The 21,413-nt window shown below is 38.5% G+C and overlaps 1 protein-coding gene across 1 annotated transcript in view; it reads right to left on the reverse strand.

The window, feature by feature from the left end:
• Positions 1 to 21,183, reverse strand: part of THSD7A (thrombospondin type 1 domain containing 7A) — a 205,442-nt gene extending 184,259 nt beyond the window's left edge. Inside the window, 3 exon segments of the mRNA XM_040550373.1 lie at positions 20,778 to 20,853; positions 20,855 to 20,996; positions 21,137 to 21,183. Of these exon segments, the coding sequence (XP_040406307.1) occupies positions 20,778 to 20,853; positions 20,855 to 20,996; positions 21,137 to 21,183 (265 nt within the window).
• Positions 21,184 to 21,413: the final 230 nt, after the last annotated feature.

Here is a 21,413-nt window from a genome sequence, read left to right on the forward strand (position 1 = left end):
ACATTTCAAACAAATTAAAAACAAAAACCACACACTATTTCTTTATTCTCAGGTGCTAAGCTTCCCTTTTCTCACATAAGATTATTTGAGCTTCTCTTAAAAGTTGTAAGGGACCTACTTAACAAGTGAAACGAAGTTGTCTTTTTGATAAATTAGTATTTTAAATGACATTAACACTTTTGCACAAGATTATAGTGGTGATAGCTCTATTTCACAACAGATTTTACTGCTCCAAAGATGTTATGTGTTGTACTTGCAACAAACAGGGCTGAACCCATCTGTCCCACTGCTATTCCATAGCTAAGAATGAAACAGATAAATTCCAACCTTCAGTTTAAGTTTAGTGATTAAGGATCAAGTCTAGGGCCATCTGCTAAATTTCAATAATCTGTTAGGATTTCAGAAATCTGACAGTGTAAAAACAGCAAAATATTTCAGCAATGAAAACTATATTAAATAATTTTATAGCATTGTCATGATGGTATAAGGATTTCCAAGAAGCTATTTTTATTTAATCACCAAAAATATTAAGAATATTTTAAAACAGGAGTACCAGACCACACTGGTGAAGTGTATTTTTACAAACATTAATGAATAGACTTTAATAATTTGTAAACTAAGAAACTCAATTGCACTGGCCTAAAAAGAAATACTACATATATGTCCAAACAAGTCACTCAATTTCTTGTTTATAAATAAAAATAAAAAATAAAAATCTTATTAGCTACTTGGAGAAGATGAATATAATTGAAACTGGAAGCAGTTATAAAGCTGGAAAAATGGTCATATGCTCATTTTACATTTTGTGCAACCCTCTATCCCTGTGGTAAAAACATCGCTGAAGTTCGCATGTTGTACTGAAAAGCTAAAGGACACAATCAAATATGGAATGAACTTAAAATTCAACAAAACCAAGAAAGACCAAATTTTTCAAAAAAGCTTAATTACTAATTCGTGAAAACATTGCACATTCATGACCTTTAAAATTAAAGTGGGCATTGCTTTCATGCTGCTAGGAACAATTATTGTATCTTTATCAATGCTGAAGATTGATGCACCATTATTAAGGCAGATAAAAGCAAAAGCTTAGAATCATACTAAATTGCCTCTGTTCACAAGTGGCTACCATGAATTAAATTTCAGTTTGAAAGCTTTTCCATTAAATACTTTACAAAAACATTCTTGTTTTGAAACTTTTCCTGACACCAGTTATTTTTAAATACACATGACATTCTCTGCTTCAAAATGGAATAATAATGAAAAGCTCTCTCTAAATACAAAATCACTTCCAACAGCAGATGTACAAAAGTCAACCAGGCCAATGGAACTCACAAGATTTCAAAAAATTTGAGATTTTTTTTGCAATCATGAGGAGTAAATTCCTTTTTGCCTGTACTGTACAGAAGTTTAAAATTACTTTTCTCACCTTAGGGGTGGTAAGAACCACATGAGTAAATACTATTTTCATTACTTCAGTTCTATAGAAATAGAACCATTTTGACAGATGCAGAAAGGACATGGAAATAGGTTAGAGACAAAAAAAATGCACAACTCCTCCTCAAAATCTTAAACCATCAGCCAAAGTGCAGCAACTACAGGAACTAGCAAAAACCTACAACTTTCCTGATGGTATGATGAAAGGTGAACTGAAAGAATACAGCTTTTATTCTAACTGGAAAAAGGAGCATTAAAACAATCTACATTAATCCAAAACTCCATTTTACTAAGCCTGCCTGCTAAACCTATGTTGACATTATGCTAGAGAAGCAACTTTAACAGACACCCATATTTCTGAGGAATAAAGGAGTAACCTTTTCAAAAATCTTCCAAAATGAGAGGAAATTCTTGTTTTCTCAGGAACTAGCTCAATTTCATCTTCTGCTTCTCATTCTTTTATTGGAAAGATTAGGTGCTACTCCTCAACTAAACCAAAATGAGTAATATATATATTAGCTAAGATTCTCCTGAAAAGGACATAAGATCAAGACAATCATTTTAGACTTTCTTTTTTAATTAGGTTCTATCATGGCTAGTAACCACGGTAATGACTTTTTTTAAAATTTATTTTCTTAATTATATAAATGAACGCAATTTATACAAATTCCGCAAACTAAAACTGAAAAGAAAATGAAAGTTCATGAGCTTCTGGAAAGCTGCTCTACAGGATGTTCTTGCAATAGAGGTAAATGCAATGACATAAGAAGAAATAAAGTTTTAAAAGATGTTACCACAATGGGAAGAGTCTCATCATTATGACCTATATCAAACTTTAATAGATGTTCCATAGGAAATATCAGTGCATTGCGAGCTGCCTGCACTAAGCTCAATACTTTAAGGAAAGTGATACTACAAAATACATATTGAATGAAAAAAAAACAAACTTTGGCATAAAGTACAAATTATAATGGCAAAACAAACACCGCAATATTTTGGGACTTCTTAAAGAGAGTATTCCCCCTTTCAATCCAACAAACAAGAAGCTGATTTTATATATTTCTCATCTCAAATATTAATTTTCAAATTAAATAAAAATATTATCTAGTATAGATATTAGTATTAAAAAAAGTACCTCCTCTGTAGACACCTAAAATTATGTCTAGGCAAAACATAGCTTGGTTTTTTTTTTTGTTTGTTTTTTTTTTTAAATCTTCTGAGTCTTACATTCCTGAATTGAGAACTCACTGAAGCATTAGCTTGAGTCATGGCATTAAAATCATAGGAGCTAAATGCATGTAAAATTTTACTTTCTCAATGGAAAAATCCTACAGAAGTGCAGTTATTGTGATCTGTATAGAAAAAGAGAATATATTTGCACTATATGTTCTGCTAGAAATATTCAGATATACCTCTCTCTCGACCACAGTAAAAGGGTAAAATTAGAATTATTAAATGAAATGGAATTAGGAAAAAAAATTCCTATGATTAAAGACTGTGTAGATACGTGTCACGCTTTGCTTATTCAACTTATAATAAAAGTTTATCAACTTTTTATGAAGTGAGGAAAAAGATATGATCTCTTAATGTCACATATATGATGACATCACGAGCACTGTAAGTGACAAGGTGGCTTGTAGCCCAGGAACTAGAGCATAGCAAAGCACTTAGAGCTTTGCTCTAATCTGGCATTCCAGGTCATCTGTAAGACTGCAGGCTCTCTGGAAAAGTCAGTAAATGTCTTCTGAAGCACCAAATATCTCTAAGGACTGCAGCTGAAAATTCAAATCAAGGTTTGCATCACCATCACGGTGTGACTGACATTCAAGGTTTGTAACTTAAAGATGTAAAATACCATTAACAAAACAGCAAATGGTTCAGAATTTGTTTTCTAACTTCAGTAGTTTAGTTTTGATAAAAATTCTCAGATGTTGGCAGCATGAGGAAAAAATAAATTCTCTTATTTTTCTCTTTGGAAGTTCATTAGTACAAGATGACCAAAAGGTGAGCTAATGTTCTTGCTGCAGGTAGGGGCCTATGGCACTATGGGCACGGTTTGTTCTCCAGAATTCTGAGAAGTTATGAATGAGCAATTATCACAGACACCGTTCACAGGGACCAAACATCTCAATATAAGATCTATTAAGCACTGAGATATGAAAGGAATATTATACGGAAGAGCTAATACATGTCAGATGAGACATTGTGGTGAGGAGTTACGGATTATCATATCTACTAAAATTAAAAAAAAAAGATTTAAAACCTCTGTATATACAAAAACTGCATCTTAAAGAACTAGTCTGTTTCATTTCTTATATGACTACAGTGTTGAATCCCTTTGCAACTCGAGATACCCAACAATCTGTACTGCAACTAGTATTAAAACATGTATGCACACTATTTTTTAGTGTGCATATCATCAAACTGATATGGAAACACTGTACGAACAAGTAAAGGCCCCATTCCAATAGTCATAGAATATCCCGAGGTAGAAGGTACTTACAAGGATCACTGCATCCAACTCCTGGCTCCACAAAGGACCACCCAAAATCAAACCATATATCTGAGGGCATTGTGCAAATATTTCTTGAACTCCCAGCAGGCTTGGGGACCAGCTCCCTGGGGACACTGTCCCAGTGCTTGGCCACCCTCTCAGTGAAGAGCCCAGTGTGTTTCTGTGGCTTTTTGTTTTCCTTTTTTTTTTCCTTCCTTCCTTATAATGGGTTCTCCAGGACAAATCCAGCTTCCATGTGCTATATAACTTATTAAGGACTGATTAACAGTCAACTCTGTAATTGAATGTTATACATATTTGGGCAATCATTGCATCTCAGAAGGAAATAACTCTCAACCTGAAGTTAGAAGATAAGAGTCACATTAAAGGCAACTAGAGGAACCATTATGTAAATGGCAGATACTGTGTTGCTTGGCACAACACTAATAGGTTGATTTATCAAGAAAGATTAGAGTTCACTAAGCACAGTTCAGCTAAGTGATAGCTGAGGGGCATGACAGCTGACAAATACTCTCTTGAGGAATCTAGTCACGAAGGGAAAAAAGAGGATTACATAAAAAAGCAAAACAGCTATAAAATACTTGCAACATGCAGACAATAGTGTAGTCTTTCAATTACAGTGATAGAAATCCTACCGTTTAAAATATTTACAGTAAGTGTAAAGTAGAGATTGGGAAAGACGTGGCAGATTGAGAAGAAAGAAAAGAGAAAGGGTAATGATTCAGCCTCATTAATTTTTCATCAGAAGCAGCAAACTATCATAGTTGAGCATTTCCTTTTTCATTAGAGTGCTTTTTAATATTGACATCCAACCAATTATGTTCAAACTAATTCCCAGAATACTGTGAAAATGTAGCTACTTTCAGAAGTTTTTCCAGATTAATGAACTGCATTATTTTTTCATTAGAAGCTGCAGTGTGCTCTGAGACATACAAAGTGAGGAACAAAAAGCCACCCTGAACTGAACATATTCTCCAAAAAGCCCTTGGCTTTCTTAATGAGTTTCTTTCTTCAGGGAGCCTTCTTCATCTTTAAAAATTCAAAACCAAAGCAACACTACTACTTCAATGGACTCCTTGCTTATAACCAACTATTGCAAATGAGACGAACTCTGCATCTATTAGCTTCAGACACAGGTAAAGTGATAAAACATAAATGTAATTTTTTTTTTTTATTGCCATCTATCTTTGATGTTCTAAACTCCAATTTTTATGTAGTATCTTCCCCCCCATGTGCTATTCATTAAACTGTTTTCCCCTTTCCAGATTAAACTAGTTCTGAAAGGTTCTAAACATTTAGTAAACCTTCATCAATGGTAACTTGTTTATTTTAAATACTTTCAATAAAAAAATAACAAAAAAGGCAGTGTATTACTGATTCATTACAAAGAAAGAAGGACATCTTTGTTTTATAGCTTCTTAATGTATTTTATCTTTCCTTTCCATAATAACTCTCTCTCAAGTGGTAACATTTACATAAAAGGTGAAAAATGTCTGTCAAACTGAAAAGAACAACAACAAAAAAAACATAACCATTTTGGAAGAAGTACTTCTGCATCCAAAAGGTAAAAATATTGACTACTCAATTTAAGCTTTAGTTTATGAACCCTGATCCTTAGAGACCATTACTTTTGTATTAAGAGAGAAACTATGCACTACACCGTTCAAGAGAAATTCTGAAGCACTTTAACCTAGCAAATTCAATATTTTCAAGGGTAGATATTTACTACATAACATCCCTCAGAACAATATAAAGTTCTTGTAGAGTAAGTATCAGAAAAAAGACAAAAATGTTGCTATCTAAAAATAAAAATTGTCTTATATCCCTATAACAACAATAATGAATTTAGTTACTTCTATTAGTGTAACTGATAGCACATCTGAGAAATAGCTCAAATCTGTGCTATAAAAAGAAACGAAGTCTCAATTATAATCTGTACATATACTCATCTCTTGATTTACACCATAAGCTTTTTAAAGCATATCCAAACCAACAGTACAATGTACTTCTGCAGCTCCCTACAAACACATGGTACAGAAATAACCTGAAATTCCTAGTTTTATGGTTCGGGTACCCAAGGTGTTCATGCTCATAAATCAAGCTGAAATCTGGAGAGCCACAAGCCATTCATCCACGTCAAGTTAAAGACTACAAATCTTCCTTGCATGTTCAGCTGCTTTATCACTCCCCTCTTCTTCCTTTTATTATCTTTTGCATGACATCAAACATGTCTCACAGGAACAAGTTGGTCTTTCCAATACTGCTGTCTGAAAAGCAATGCTTTGACTTTCATTTAGGGTTACAAGAGAAGAAAAAGTGGTTTCAATGACAGCCTTCAAAGTATTCCTGTTAATAATAGCAAGCAACAGCAAAGCTAAAATTTCTTAAAATAAGTTAGTGGTATATGAAAAACATGCTTCTGTTATTAGATGAGACCACAAATTCATGATGTGCTACATTTTCAGTCAGACATTGAAGACTTAGGTCTGAAGACTCATATTTTAAGGCAGTGCCATTGGATCCATACAGCAATGTATGGATATAGTATCTATACATGGAAGAACGAACACACACATATTGTTGGAAATGTCCTAAGAAAATAGATTAAAGACAGATTCATTAGAAAACTTGTGTTAGTTAAAAATATTTGTATTAGTTTACGTAGTAATTGCCTTAATTCTCTCAGTCCCTTGAGATTTTAATCTCACATTCTATTTTAAATATTTGTATTGACAGAAAGTAGCTGCTGATTGCTTGCCCTTGCTTTTCATGATTTTGATCTTCACTCCTGTAACTTGTTTCTTCCTCTTTCCTAAATATCCCAATCTCTTTCATTTCATCCTTTTTTCCCTGCTTATGGCAAGTACTACACATGTGCTGAAGTAATGGTGTCTTGGAAGCAGTAAAACTGAACCAAAACACACAGCACTCAGTGTTTCTTCGACTTTTTTTTTTTTGCAGACACCTACAGAATACAATACTTGCATTGTAATATAAAGCTGCATTATTTTGAGCAAAAGTCACAAGTAAATCTATAAAAACAGAATAAAACAGGGCAAAATACATTGCAATAAACAGTTGATCCAGTGAGTCAGGAGAAAATTGCAAAACAAGCAAAACCTGTTTACATAATCCAAGTGATCTTTTAGGATAATCAACCACATTGTTATTAAATTGAAACAAGAATTTTGTTACATGCAAATAGAAGAAGGGATGACTGCCAAATCTGCCAATGTGGAAATCACAGAATCATCTAGGTTGGAAGAGACCTCCAAGATCATCTAGTCCAACCTCTGACCTAACACTAACAAGTCCTCCACTAGACCATATCACTAAGCTCAACATCTAAACGTCTCTTAAAGACCTCCAGGGATGGCGACTCAACCACTTCCCCGGGCAGCCCATTCCAATGCCTAACGACCCTTTCAGTAAAGAAGTTCTTCCTAATATCCAACCTAAACCTCCCCTGGCGCAACTTTAGCCCATTCCCCCTCGTCCTGCCACCAGGCACGTGGGAGAATAGACCAACCCCCACCTCTCTACAGCCTCCTTTAAGGTACCTATAGAGAGCGATGAGGTCTCCCCTGAGCCTCCTCTTCTCCAGGCTGAACAATCCCAGCTCCCTCAGCCGCTCCTCGTAAGACTTGTTCTCCAGACCCCTCACCAGCTTCGTCACCCTTCTCTGGACTCGCTGGAGCCCCTCAATATCCTTCTTGTAGTGAGGAGCCCAAAACTGAACACAGTACTCGAGGTGCGGCCTCACCAGAGCCGAGTACAGGGGGACAATCACTTCCCTAGACCTGCTGGCCACACTGCTTCTTATACAAGCCAGGATGCTGCTGGCCTTCTTGGCCACCTGAGCACACTGCTGGCTCATGTTCAGCTGACTATCAACCAATACTCCCAGGTCCTTCTCGGCCAGGCAGCTTTCCAACCACTCATCTCCCAGCCTGTAGCGCTGCTTGGGGTTGTTGCGCCCCAGGTGCAGGACCCGGCACTCGGCCTTGTTGAACTTCATACAGTTGACCTCAGCCCATCGGTCCAGCCTATCCAGATCCTCCTGCAGAGCCTTCCTACCCTCGAGCAGATCGACACACGCACCTAACTTGGTGTCATCTGCAAACTTACCGAGGGTGCACTCGATCCCCTCGTCCAGGTCATCGATAAAGATATTAAAGAGGACCGGCCCCAGCACTGAGCCCTGGGGGACTCCACTAGTAACCGGCCTCCAACTGGATTTGACTCCATTCACCACAACTCTTTGGGCCTGGCCATCCAGCCAGTTTTTAACCCAATGAAGCGTACGCCAGTCCAAGCCACGAGCAGCCAGTTTCTTGAGGAGAATGCTGTGGGAAACTGTGTCAAAAGCCTTACTGAAATCAAGGTAGACCACATCCACAGCCTTCCCCTCATCCACCAAGCGCATCACTTTGTCATAGAAGGAGATCAGGTTTGTCAAACAGGACCTACCTTTCATAAACCCATGCTGACTGGGCCTGATCACCTGGTTGCCCTGCAAGTGCCGCATGATGACACTCAAGATAATCTGCTCCATGAGCTTCCCTGGCACTGAGGTCAAACTAACAGGCCTATAGTTCCCCGGGTCTACCTCCGGCCCTTCTTGTAGATGGGCGTCACATTTGCTAGCCGCCAGTAGACTGGGACTCCCCTGATAGCCAGGACTGCCGATAAATGATGGAAAGTGGCTTGGCCAGCTCCTCCGCCAGTTCTCTCAGTACCCTCGGGTGGATCCCATCCGGCCCCATCGACTTGCATACATCCAAGTGCTGTAGCAGGTCGCCAACCATTTCCTCGTGGATAGTGAGGGCCACATCCTGCTCCCCATCCCCTTCCCCCAGCTCAGGGTACTGGGTATCCAGAGAACAACTGGTCTTGCCACTAAAGACTGAGGCAAAGAAGGCATTAAGCACCTCAGCCTTTTCCTCATCTCTTGTAACTAAGTTTCCCCTGCATCCAGTAAAGGATGGAGATTCTCCTTAGTCCTCCTTTTTGTGTTGATGGATTTGTAAAAACATTTTTTGTTATCTTTAATGGCAGTAGCCAGATTGAGCTCCAGATGAGCTTTGGCCTTTCTAATTTTGTCCCTGCACAGCCTCGCAACATCCTTATAGTCCTCCTGAGTGGCCCGCCCTCTTCTCCGAAGATTATAAACCCTCTTTTTTCTCCTAAGCTCGAGCCACAACTCTCTGTTCAGCCAGGCCGGTCTTCTTCCGCGCCGGCTTGTCTTTGGGCACGTGGGGACAGACCGCTCCTGAGCCATTAAGATTTTCTTCTTGAAGAGTGCCCAGCCTTCCTGGACTCCTCTGCCCTTCAGAACCACCTCCCAAGGGACTCTGCCAACCAGTGTCCTGAACAGCCCAAAGTCAGCCCTCTGGAAGTCCAAGACAGCAGTTTTACTGATCCCCTTCCTGACTTTGCCAAGAATAGAGAACTCTACCATTTTGTGGTCACTCTGCCCAAGACAGCTCCCGACCACACCTCCCACCAGTCCGTCACTGTTTGTGAACAGAAGGTCTAGTGGGGCACCTCCCCTGGTAGGCTCTCTAACCAGCTGCGTCACGAAGCTATCTTCCACGCTCTCCAGAAACCTCCTAGATGCTTTCTCTGTGCTGTGTTGTGCTTCCAGGATATGTCTGGGAAGTTGAAGTCCCCCACGAGAACAAACGCTGACGATTTTGCAACTTCTGCCAGCTGCCTGTAGAACTCCTCATCCATCTCCTCATCCTGGTTCGGCGGTCTATAACAGACCCCCACCAGGATGCTTGCCTTGTTGGCCTTCCCACTGATCTTAACCCACAGAGACTCAACCTTATCAGTCCCAGCCTCAAGTTCCACAACATCAAAGCACTCTCTAATATAGAGAGCCACACCACCACCCCTTCTGTGCTGCCTGTCCCTTCTGAAGAGCCTATAGCCAGACATTGCAGCACTCCAGTCATGAGAGTGGTCCCACCACGTTTCCGTGATGGCAACCAAGTCATAGCCTGCCTGCTGCATGATGGCTTCCAGTTCCTCTTGTTTGTTACCCATGCTGCGTGCATTAGTGTAGATGCACTTCAGTTGGGCCATTGCCTTCTCCCCCGGCCTTGACATTGTTCCCCCTGGCACACCTCTAACAAGCCTTATTTCAGCCCCATCCCCCTTCTTACCTAGTTTAAAGCCCTCTCAATGAGCCCTGCCAGCTCCTGGGCTAGGATCCGTTTTCCCCTTAGAGTTAGGGACCCGTCTGCAGCCATCAGGCCAGGTGCCGAGTAAAGTGCCCCATGGTCAAAAAAAAAAAACAAAATTTCTGTGTTGGCACCAGCCTCTGAGCCACGTGTTAATCAGGTGGGCTTTCCGTGTCCTCTCTGTACCCCTCCCTGCCAATGTAGGGATAGACGAAAACACCACCTGGATGCTAAGTAACATGTAAAAACATCTCTTTCTAGGAATGTTTTCTGCTGAAAACATTTTTCTCCCAACAATGCATTTTGGAAATGCTGCATAGACAAAACTGCTTCAAAGGTTTTTCCTAGCATTGTTTTCCTCTGAAAACAGTTTTCTCCTGTTCTACCTTCCAGTACGGTATCTTGAGTATTGTACTATTCAGACTATTTGTGGCACTTGAAATTATTTGAATGTTCTTTTAAATTATTAATAAGTTATCTTCGTATCTTTGTAAACAGCCTCTTTAACAAGTCTTAATTATATCATTTTGTATAAAGCTGTGGTACACAGGAGCACCAGCAATTGAGGAGAATTCAATTGTGCTAGGCACTGTACAAACACAAGTCATTATAAAACAATCTCTCTCTGTTCTATTCTTTATTTCTCTAATGGCTTTCGGGTAAAATAGCTATTCCCCAACACACATAGGGAGAGTTACATTATTGCTCAGTAATATAAACATTTCATTTTGCATAATACAGGATGTAGAAGCTAATAACATCTCATTAAGAAATTTCTCATTGGCTTAGGAGATGTCATTAATTTTTTAAGTACATCTCATCACATTAGAAACCCTTTCCAATTAATATCCTCAAAAAAACGGTGCAATATAAACAGTCTACACAGAACAGTTATTTATTCATTCTCTCTTTCAAAATACCTATGGAAAACTCTTACCAGGATTTGGATGTTTGAAAGCTAGCTCTGTTTCCAGCAACACCATTCTCTACTTGGGCCAGTAAGGACTATGTCTAAAGACACTAAGCTCACACAAGCACACCATTTTTTTCTGCTCTATTCCACTGACATAAAAATACCAGAACAATCTTGGAACACCCACAAAATGGAAAAAACAAGAAAGAAGATACTGTGGTCTACTGACAACCTGAAATGTCAGCCATGCCAAAAGGCACGGTGCTATTTGATGCTGAGAGCGCACTGATTGACACAGTATATGCCTTTTGGATTTTGTTTGAAATGCCAGGCACCTGTATGTTTAACGTTGTATAGCATTCATATGAAAGTGGTAAATAATGGAAATGCTAGGGGAGTTTAATTTCTGATAGTTGTAACAAAACTGCTTACGTTAGCTTTTGTTTGACTTGTATTTAATAACCAGAACAATATGGCTATGCTAATTGTGATCATTTAAAATCCTACTTCCTAGTATGACCTTGTCTTTTCTCACAGGGAAATTCACAGCTCAGAACAAGGATAACTTCTACCCATTAGTGTGATTTTTGAAGGTTTCTGGATATGTTTCATCTAATTTTCCATTATTTTAGTAACTATTATTTCAGTACATTATTACTGCCTCACTAGACAGAAATAGATTGAAAAAATAAATAAAATCCCAAGTCAATAATACTACTGTTGTCTCAACTTTAGGCTATGCCATTCCAGTACCTCCTCTGAGGCTCCATGCAACACAACTGAGTATTTCAATTCTGTCAGTCTGAATTCAAACAGATCTTTAACCAACCTAAACCACCTAGGCAACCCACAATGTTTTTTTTCAGCTTCATTAGTCTAAGATAAAGAAACACAATAGAAAGAGAGATTTCGACTAATCAAGTAATCAGGAAAAGAATTTCCCCATGGCCTAGGAGAGGGAGGCCTCCCTAGGAGGGCCTACGAGAGGGAGGCCTCCCTAGGCCTGGAGACGCCTTGTTTGTGGACCAACAGAGGAATGTAGGAAAAGAAAAAAAGACGTATATAATGAAGAAACTTGTGAATGCAGTAAAGGACTTTCAATAAACAAAATAAATACATGTATTGTCCATAAACTAGAAATAATTCTCAGCTACGTACTTAATTGAATCACAATTTAGTTTACACCACGACAAATGTCAAAATATAAATTACTTGTCTTTCAGAATACTAACCTTTATACTATGGGAATTGGGCTTTCTATTAAATCTGGAGTTATGTTGTTAAAAGATAAATGCTTCTGATATGAACAAGTGAGTGGATGAACACTATAAAAAGAAGACATCAACATCAAGTGGAGTTGGGAACTAAAAGAGCTAGATCTTGTAAAGCTAAATCCTTTACTATAAGATACTAATAAACAGATTTAACCCAACACTAGAGCAGCCAGCCTTAGAATGAAACAACCTACAGCTTGTGGGGGCTTCTCTTATTCCAGTATCCCCATAAACTGAGGGATTCAGCTTATCCAGTTAGCATAAGCACTCCGGGGCACCTGCTAAAAACAATCCAGACATTCTCAGCTGCCAGTACAACATGACCCACTGCCATTTCATGCTTTTCTGACAACTTGAAAATGCTATCCTGCAATTGAAGTCTACCATTAGCCCAGAGCATACGAGTTCTTCATGTTAAGAAGAGGCTTACAATATCAGCCACACTTCCATCTATTTCCGTATTTCAGATATGGTAAAGTAACTGGAAAAAAAAATCCATTTTTTTTCCTCCAATCACTACTTAAATATTTAATTTGGTTTTGTTAAATAAAGATACATTACTAAAAAGCACTTAAATAATTTTCTTGAAGTATGTATTTTCTGCATCTCTGCCAAATGTTTCATTGCTAGGCTGCACTAAAAACCTTTCACATTGATCAAAGACTTAATACTTGCCTTGTCCAATTTCCATTGTATAAAAAATCTGAAGGGTTAATTCATAAATGAGTCCAAAGAACAAGAATGATGAACATGTCTAAAGAGAATGAGTATTTCCTTATTCAAGTCATAGACAACCCCTCACCCCTTGACTAAATAAAAGTCAGATTTAATTGGGAGACAGACAGTAAACAGTGAGGTTGCTTAGGTACACATTACAGAATGCAATAAAAGCAATAAATTTTAATCCTAATTAATATGAATTTATACAGGGCATATGTAACCAACACTTAACCACATTCAGTCTTAGAGGATCATTTATATTTAAGTCAATGATGCATCTTTAACACATTGTGTTTGAACAATTTTTATGCTTTGAAAAGCAGATGAAATGCGGCTTTTACTAAGACTCCATTTAACTTACTCTGTAACTGAAGGCCTGAGAATAAACAAGACGAAGCCCAAAAGCCACCTTTTATGTTAATAATTTAAAAATTTTGACCTCTTTCCATCCTCACAGATGTGTAGGCAGGAACTCTAATTCACTGTATCATAACTAGAGATCTATTTTCCACTGAAGAGATATCCTCATTGCTCTCTTTCATCATCACTAGGGACACCACGTGAATTCCCTTCCTGTCAGTCAGGCCTCAAGTTAAAGTATCTTTTCTCATTCACCATTTCCCTAGGTCTTCACATCTAATCCGCTTCTTCAGATCATTTCTTTGTAATCTCTTTAAAATCAGGACTTTTATATTTACTGACATAGGCTTATCTGTCTCTCGTCTCTAGTTGCGATTACTGCAGAATTCTTCAGTCTACTTTTGAAAAGAAAAAAAGCCACAATGCTGAAACGTGGGGATATTTTCTGCTACATGATGGAACACCCTCAACAAACAAGTTGATGATACAGCCTTTGAAAGGTAAATGCTTTAATCAGAGAGCTGTTAGTTAATATTTTCTCTCCCTCTTCCCTTGTGATCATCCCTGTCTGCACATTTAAGTTCATTTTGAAATGCCTGCTGGACTGAACTTCTAGGAGGGACTTCTGCTTTCCCTGACCTGTCATTTCCCCCCCCCCCCATATGAGTACATGCTAGGAACACTCAGTCCTGCAGCAATAAATACAGTCCTAGGGACATATGGAAAATGAAATGAACATTTTATTCAGTGAAGTTTAGGTATGTTACCCATCAAAGGTGCTGGATGAGTAATTTCAATTTTGAGCCCCCTTCTCTCCAACTCCACTTCTGGCACCAAACTCTTTCAAAAAGAGCTGGGCCGTGGAATGCGTAACATCATAAAACCTGATAAGTATGCAACAGTATAGAGGGTGTGTTCTCTCTGGGCTAAGTGTGAAGCCAATGTTAACACAGGTTAAAAATCAGAGGGGTTTTATGATGAGTTCCTATCAAGTAGTGAAGAAGGATTATGTGGTTATAAGATCAGTAACATCCTGAAATGACAAGAAAAAAACTGTTCATAGTCTTCAAGTGAATAAAGATGTCCTTGCACAGTCCTCCTCCCAAGAAGCACAGAAGAGTCAAACAAAGATGTTGGTGCTGAAAAAGCTCAGAAACAGCTTAAGGAGAGCCCTTAGCTAGCAGAGTTTGTAACAACCTTCTAGTCCCACTAGAAACCACATGGCACACTGGTTTGACACTGGGCTTCCACTCCCCCAGTAGAACCCTTAATTCTGTACATTTTCTATACCTGTAATTTTAAAAAGGCACTGTTACTTACAGAAAGTGTATTTAAATTTCTACTATGGTTTGTTGGCAAGAAGGGAAAACAGCCATCAGCAATTGGTACAGAGAAGACCAAGTCGTCATAATCATACAACAGTAGGTAGCTCAAATAATTCAGCAGACCTATACTGATTATACTATCTGAGATTTGATCAATAGTCTTTAAAACAGACAGCGATTGTAAAGGCACTACCTCCTGGACTTTTTCTGATGACTTATCTTATTCCAGAGATATCAACTCAACGATATCTCCACTTCAAGAGTGTAACGTGCATTACTTCAAACTGTTGGAAGAAGCAATTTTACAATGTGATCGAACCTTGCTGATCTTGTGCACTCTTCAGTAATTACATTAGTACCTGTAGGCAGGCAATACACCCAACACTGACAGCACATCACAGATCACAGTGTCAGTTGATTTAAAAAATAAATAAATGAAGTACAGGGTAGAAGTAAAAGAGAATTTGATGTGACAAGAAATACCTGTGCTTGAGTGTGTGAAAAAATAGCATATATATCATCTGCATCATGAAACTACAAACCAAGAAGAAACATGCATCTTCTTGTTTTGAAAGAGTGGTAACTATGGAAATATTTATTTAGGAATTAACACTCCTCACTTTGTTCACTGCAAAATATACAGTGAGATCAAAATCTTAGCCTATGGGGATGGTATAAGCAAGAATATAATCTGTTCTTGAATATGAAAAAAATCACTTTAAAAAAGAAAAACAATAACATTTAATAGAAGTTAACAGCAGCAGCTTATACTGAATTATGGCACAGAATTTTTTCTCTCTTTGGCTGCATACAAAGAAACATTTCAATAGATCTTTGTGATAGTTAGGGTACAATAATAATGAAATTCAAAAAATTCAAGAACGCCTTCAAGTTCAACGTAGCAGTGCACTACCTGAACTGACAAACCATTCATTACAACTCAAGTCAGCTCTGAGAAGGGCATCCACTGATGAAGAGAACAGGTTGTTCAGTGGAAGCAAGGATTCCAAATGATCTAGAGAAATTTACATTTTGAAATAGATCATTTGATTATCATTATCACTAGTGATGTGTTAAAGTGTTCTTGGCCCACAACAAGTATTCAAAATGAAAGTGTGACTCATCCCATTTTTACTATAACTTTCTTAATCTTTCATGCTTCATGGAAGTTTCATCAAGCTTTCAGCTTTACTGTGTTTTGTATGCAGTTACCAGTTTTGTATTATCCACGAACATTTGTGTTGCCCATACCATCTTATAACAGTTTTCTACATTTTTTTTAAAACACTGTGAGCCATCATTGTTACATTGAACATCTAGCCACGAGTCATTCACAACACAATTCACAGAAATGTGCTTATTCTCCCCCACAATGTAGTTTCTCCTATACAGATCCCCCCCAGTTTGTACACCAAGCATGTTTTTCAGGAAACAGAGATAACCTCCATTTCACATAACTATTAATAAACAGTAGAGCTCAATGCACTAGTTGCTAAAAATTATTTCAACTTCAAAACTCCAATGCTCCACCTCACATCAGAGGAATCACTGCCTCTCAATACAAGAAGTTCTGTTTGATGAGTAGTTAAAGACCGCAATTCTCCACCTCAAGTCATAAAGCAGACAGACGAAACAACCCAACTCTGGTAATTTAGCTGTTTCTTCATTTTGCCATACAGAGCCAGGTATTCTGCACAGATGGATACTTTGCCTTAGTTTATGTTAAAAAACTAGATGGCTTTGCCCAGGGACCAGGAAAATGAAGCCAGCTGTCTATTTGTATCCGAAGAAAATGCACATACAGGGTCTGCATAGTATGGAATGTGAATGTTTGGCAAGAAATCTAAAGTTTAAAGACTAGTAACTGTTATCAACTATATCCATCTCAATGTCATACAATACACTGGAGATCCATTCATACACCATAATTCCAGCATAAATGTGCAAAAGCAAATACCCATTCTCATAGGAGATGAAAACTTCAAAAATTTATGACAGTCAAAACTTCAAGACACTTTCAGCTGGAGAAGTAGAAGTGACTTTGTGATGGCATCCATACTGCGGAATGGTGGAGGTTAGAAGGGACCTCTGGAAATCATTTAGTCCAACCTCCCTTCCCAAAGCAGGTTGTTCACAACAGTGTCCATGCTGAATTGAAAGTAATTAAACCCCAAGAGGGTTAAACAGTATACTCTCCTCAGGTTTTTACAGAATAGTAATAGATAGGAAGAGTCATTACCCCTGAGAGGTTTTCAAAGGTTCAAAACAAATGTGAAATTTGAATTAGAAGAACAGCCCCTGACCTCATCCCATCCCCATTCCAAAAATCAAGTATCAAGACCCTGTACCAGGTATCACAGTTGCTATTTTATAAGAGAAAATGTCATAACTCAAATTCCATAACCCCTGTAGATTATTTTCCAGGCCATTCTTAAAATAACACACTGCAGTAAACCTGCTTAGAAGTCATGGAGCAGCATACGCTAAGACATTATTTCAAAAAATCTTTAGAAATAAAAATCAGGCACACTCAAGTCACTTACAATAACTAATGCCAAACTAAATTTAATAACAAAAGTAGCATGTTTCTCAAGAAAATGGACATACTTCACTAATAACAGGTGCCAAAGGGCATACACACACACAATCATGCCAATTTCCTAGACACAATTTTAGCCTTGACTTATGTTTCTTTCACAGAAAGAAAAGATAAAATATTGTCTCAGTTGGATGAGCTCACTACTGTCCAGTTCAGTTTTATTATCCCCTCTAATACTTTAGCTGAACTTTAGATTCATGCTGGATATACATTCAGATCACTGATGAGCACTTCTTCTAGTCCTCTTTCTAGAACTTCCCACAAATGAGGGAAAAAAAAAAATAATCACAGAACGGTTAAGGATGCAAGGGACCTCTGGAGGTTGGCTGTTCCATCCCTACCTCCTGCTCAAGAAGGGACACGTAGAGCAGGGTGCCCAGGACTATGTTCAGACCACTTCTGAAGGTCTCCAGGGAGGGAGACTCCACAACCTTTTTGTGCCAGTGCTTAGTTACCTGCACAGTAAACAAGTGCTTCTTGATGTTAGACAGAACCTCCTGTGTTCCAGTTTGCCTCTTCCTCTCACTGGGCACCACTGAACAGAGCCTGGCTCTGTCCTTTTTGCACCTGCCCTTCAGGTATTTATAGACATTGATAAGATTCCCCCCAAGCCTTGTCTCCTCCAGGCTGAACAGTCCCAGCTCTCTCAGCCTCTCCTCATAGCAGAGGTGCTTCAGTCCCTTGATCATCTTGGTGGTTCTCACTGTACTCTTTCCAGTATGCCCATGCCTTTCTTGTACTGGTATCATCCAGACCCAAATAAATAACCTTAATTATGAAATAAGATCTGCTGCTATCAAAACAAAACACATTTCATTTAACACTGTGAAGATAAACAGTAGGCTAGTGCAATACCTGTGATAACCTTAAAACAAAAATACTGAGACCTTCAGTACATGAGGACTCCAGATCACTGTCTAGGATCTGGGCATCACATAATTTCCATCTTTTTCTTGCAAAAAGGAGGGGGAATGGGAGAGAGAACAGACTGAGACAGTAATGAACAACCTGACCAGGCTGAAAAGATACCTTAGCAGGCATTCTAGATGCATGGCAGTCCCAGTTCTCTCCTACAGAAACACAGTCCCCAAAGCAACAAGGTTATAACCAAATGAAGCAGTATATTGCTGCCTTACAGCCAAAAGCCTGTCATGTGACTGAAGAAAGTTCAAATCCTTCCTAAAGGCTACTCTGTTTCCTCTCTCACCATACAGAACCTAAGCTAGTTTTATAAAAACACAAGGAACTGAAAGGCAATACATTTTGTTAAACCTAGACCATTTCTGCACAAAGATAACTTAGATTCATCAGGCTAAGCTACCTGTAAAGGCTCCCTCAGTGTAAGAGTAAATGAAAGTACACTGCAAAATTCAGAAAGTCTTTTTTTTTTTTTCCTAACACAAAGGAACAACTAAGAAAAGGACTGCAAAGATTTAATTAGAAGCCAAATATAGTCTTCTGAAGCACTCCCCTTATTCATTCCTACCTTGCCATTCGTTGTTTGAAAAGCGCCACTCTGACTTGGTTTTCATCATGTTATTGTCAAATCACTGATGCTGTGATATTAAAATTGTGCAGAGAACATGCTTATCCTATTCCTTATTGTGGGTGAAACAGAGGAGAAAGGTCAGAGAGAAGAAAAGCTTAAAGGAAAAACTAGCTCTTCATTACAAAACATAATTATATCTGTTCTAAACAAAAGTTCTTTAAGGAAGGAGAGAAAAGGCAGAGGAAACAAAAGCCAACCCAGTTTCCTCCTTGCTAGTTTAACTGACTTGACTTCAGAACACATGTGCTATGTTCAAGGTAAACCAAGTTACTCCATTAGCAAATTGGCAGTCATTTCATAAGTATTAGTTAACTACAGTTGTTTATTATTCTCAACCAAGTTACTATTAACCTTTTAAAATTCAATCTATTAAATGGAGACATAATAACACGCTGGGAGTTTAATCTACTGCTTGCCTAGCAACGTAGTTTTAAATGCAAAAACGCTTTACGAAAATGCTATTATTATCACTGTATTTTCCTACAAACCTACGTACGTATTTGATCTCTTTTTTAAGCGTGTAGCAAACATTTACAAAACTCTAATAGAATTGAAACTATGTTTCGTATTTGTCAGTCGTTCAAAAGAAGAAGAAAAGAAAAGGGTCATCAGCGTCATTGGTCTACCCATCTTTCAGCAGAAAGTTGTGAAGGATTTTCCCTTCTTCAGATCTCTCTTTCTAGCGTTATTGGAAAGCTTGTCTTCTTGTTTAGATGAATTTCCTTTAAATCTCCTCTTGAGCTGCTGAATAGATGGAGCCTCTTAAAAAATTCAGGATATCACTGTAATTGTGAATTGATCTGTTTTTGTTTCAGAAGGCTGGGGCCCTCCATCCAGGAAACATACTGTCTTCTCAAAGTTGCTTTTCATACAAATAATGAATTTGCACACTCTTTTTCTATCAGATTACCCCTTAATGGAAAAGCATGTCTTAAACAAAACTCTACTTTTTGTATAGGTTTGTTCCTAGCAACATGCCAAAAAAAAAAAAAACTGCCAAAGTCAGTGTGAAGTATTTACTGTCTTGAAATTTTTTAATTTCCTAGAGGAGTTTTGGAAAGCTTATGTAGGAAGGTTATACTATGTTAGAGAACTGAAACATATGTAGTCCTCATTATCAAAATTTTGAATTAACGTAATATATTGACAGACACAGGAAAATTCCCCATTGGTTTTAATGCAAAGTTAAGATTGGAACAGTGTTATGACTACGCAATCTTTAAAACAGACACGTTAACTCATTAGTACCAAAGTAGAGGAAATTAGCTATCTAGTGTGGTGCTGAATCCACATAGCCTATTTGCCTTTGGCTCTTGGTTATGAAATCTGGCATCAGTTGGATTATTTCACCTATCCATCATTAGCTTTCATGTGTCCTATATACTGTGCAACAAACCTAAATTTAAGAAACCCAACTCCCCATCAATTACCACACTGAATACATTACATGTCAGGCACAGAGCATAAAGATTAGACATGCTGCATTACATCTTCTTTGTGAAGTGTCAATATTTTTAGAGCACTGTTAACATTGCTAACTCCAACTGCAACAAATGTTCCTTTCCACTGTGAGCAAGCACTAAAGTCCCTGACCTTGCTATTCACATACAACACAGAGCTACTAATAAAATGAAAAACATCAAACGACTCAAAAATACATGAGATCCCAATAACAGCATGACAGAGTCACTTTTTTTTTTTTTTAATTGCCTTACTTGCTTGGCTGGTGAAATACTGGAAGGTGACCTAATTTGTTTTCCTAGAATCCTGCAAGTAAACATTACTAATGTAGATTTAACTTTCTCTCTACACATACACAAAGCACACAGAAAGGTTACTGCTTACTTACAACAAAAAATAATCATACTGCTGCTATGTTAGTTGTAGCATCCTTACTTACCGGTCTTCCACAAATACACAGATGAAGTTTGAAATTCACTCTGTGCCCGAGCGTCCCAGGCTCCCACCAGCAGAACCCACAAGAACTCCCACGCAGCGGGCTGGCACGGCACAAACCCTTGGACCACGGGGGAAAGCAGCGCTCCCCTCGCTCAACCCCCATGCCTCCTCCAGCAGCCTGCTTCCACATCCAAAGCCTGAAGCACAACCGTGAAACCTTCTTCAAATAATATTCCCCTCTTCAGAATTTCTTCATGGGGAGATGCAGACTGGAAAACTCTCTCCTCCTATTGTGCATGCCAGTTGAAAAGGAAAAACTGTTTAACACTAGGGAACAATAGATTCCTTGCTCGCTCTTGCCGCAGCGGCTGCTTGCTAGTTATGGTTGCTGCTCCACACTCTTCCATTCAGCGGTTAGTTGCAGTTTTCCATCAGCTAAAAGAGAGACAGCTGTCCGCAGGGGGCTCCAGCTGACTGAGCAGGTTATCTTGCGCTGAGAGGCAGCAGCAGTCATTTACACCAGCTGGAGAGAGCGAGAGGACAGAACAGGGATGAGAGAAACGCAAATAACCCAGTGCTGTAATCTCAAGGCAGAGAGTGACTGTGAAAGCCTGGCTTCCCAGACATCTCTCCCTGG

The sequence above is a fragment of the Cygnus olor genome, chromosome 2, assembly GCF_009769625.2.
Source record: "Cygnus olor isolate bCygOlo1 chromosome 2, bCygOlo1.pri.v2, whole genome shotgun sequence".
NCBI lineage: Eukaryota > Metazoa > Chordata > Aves > Anseriformes > Anatidae > Cygnus > Cygnus olor.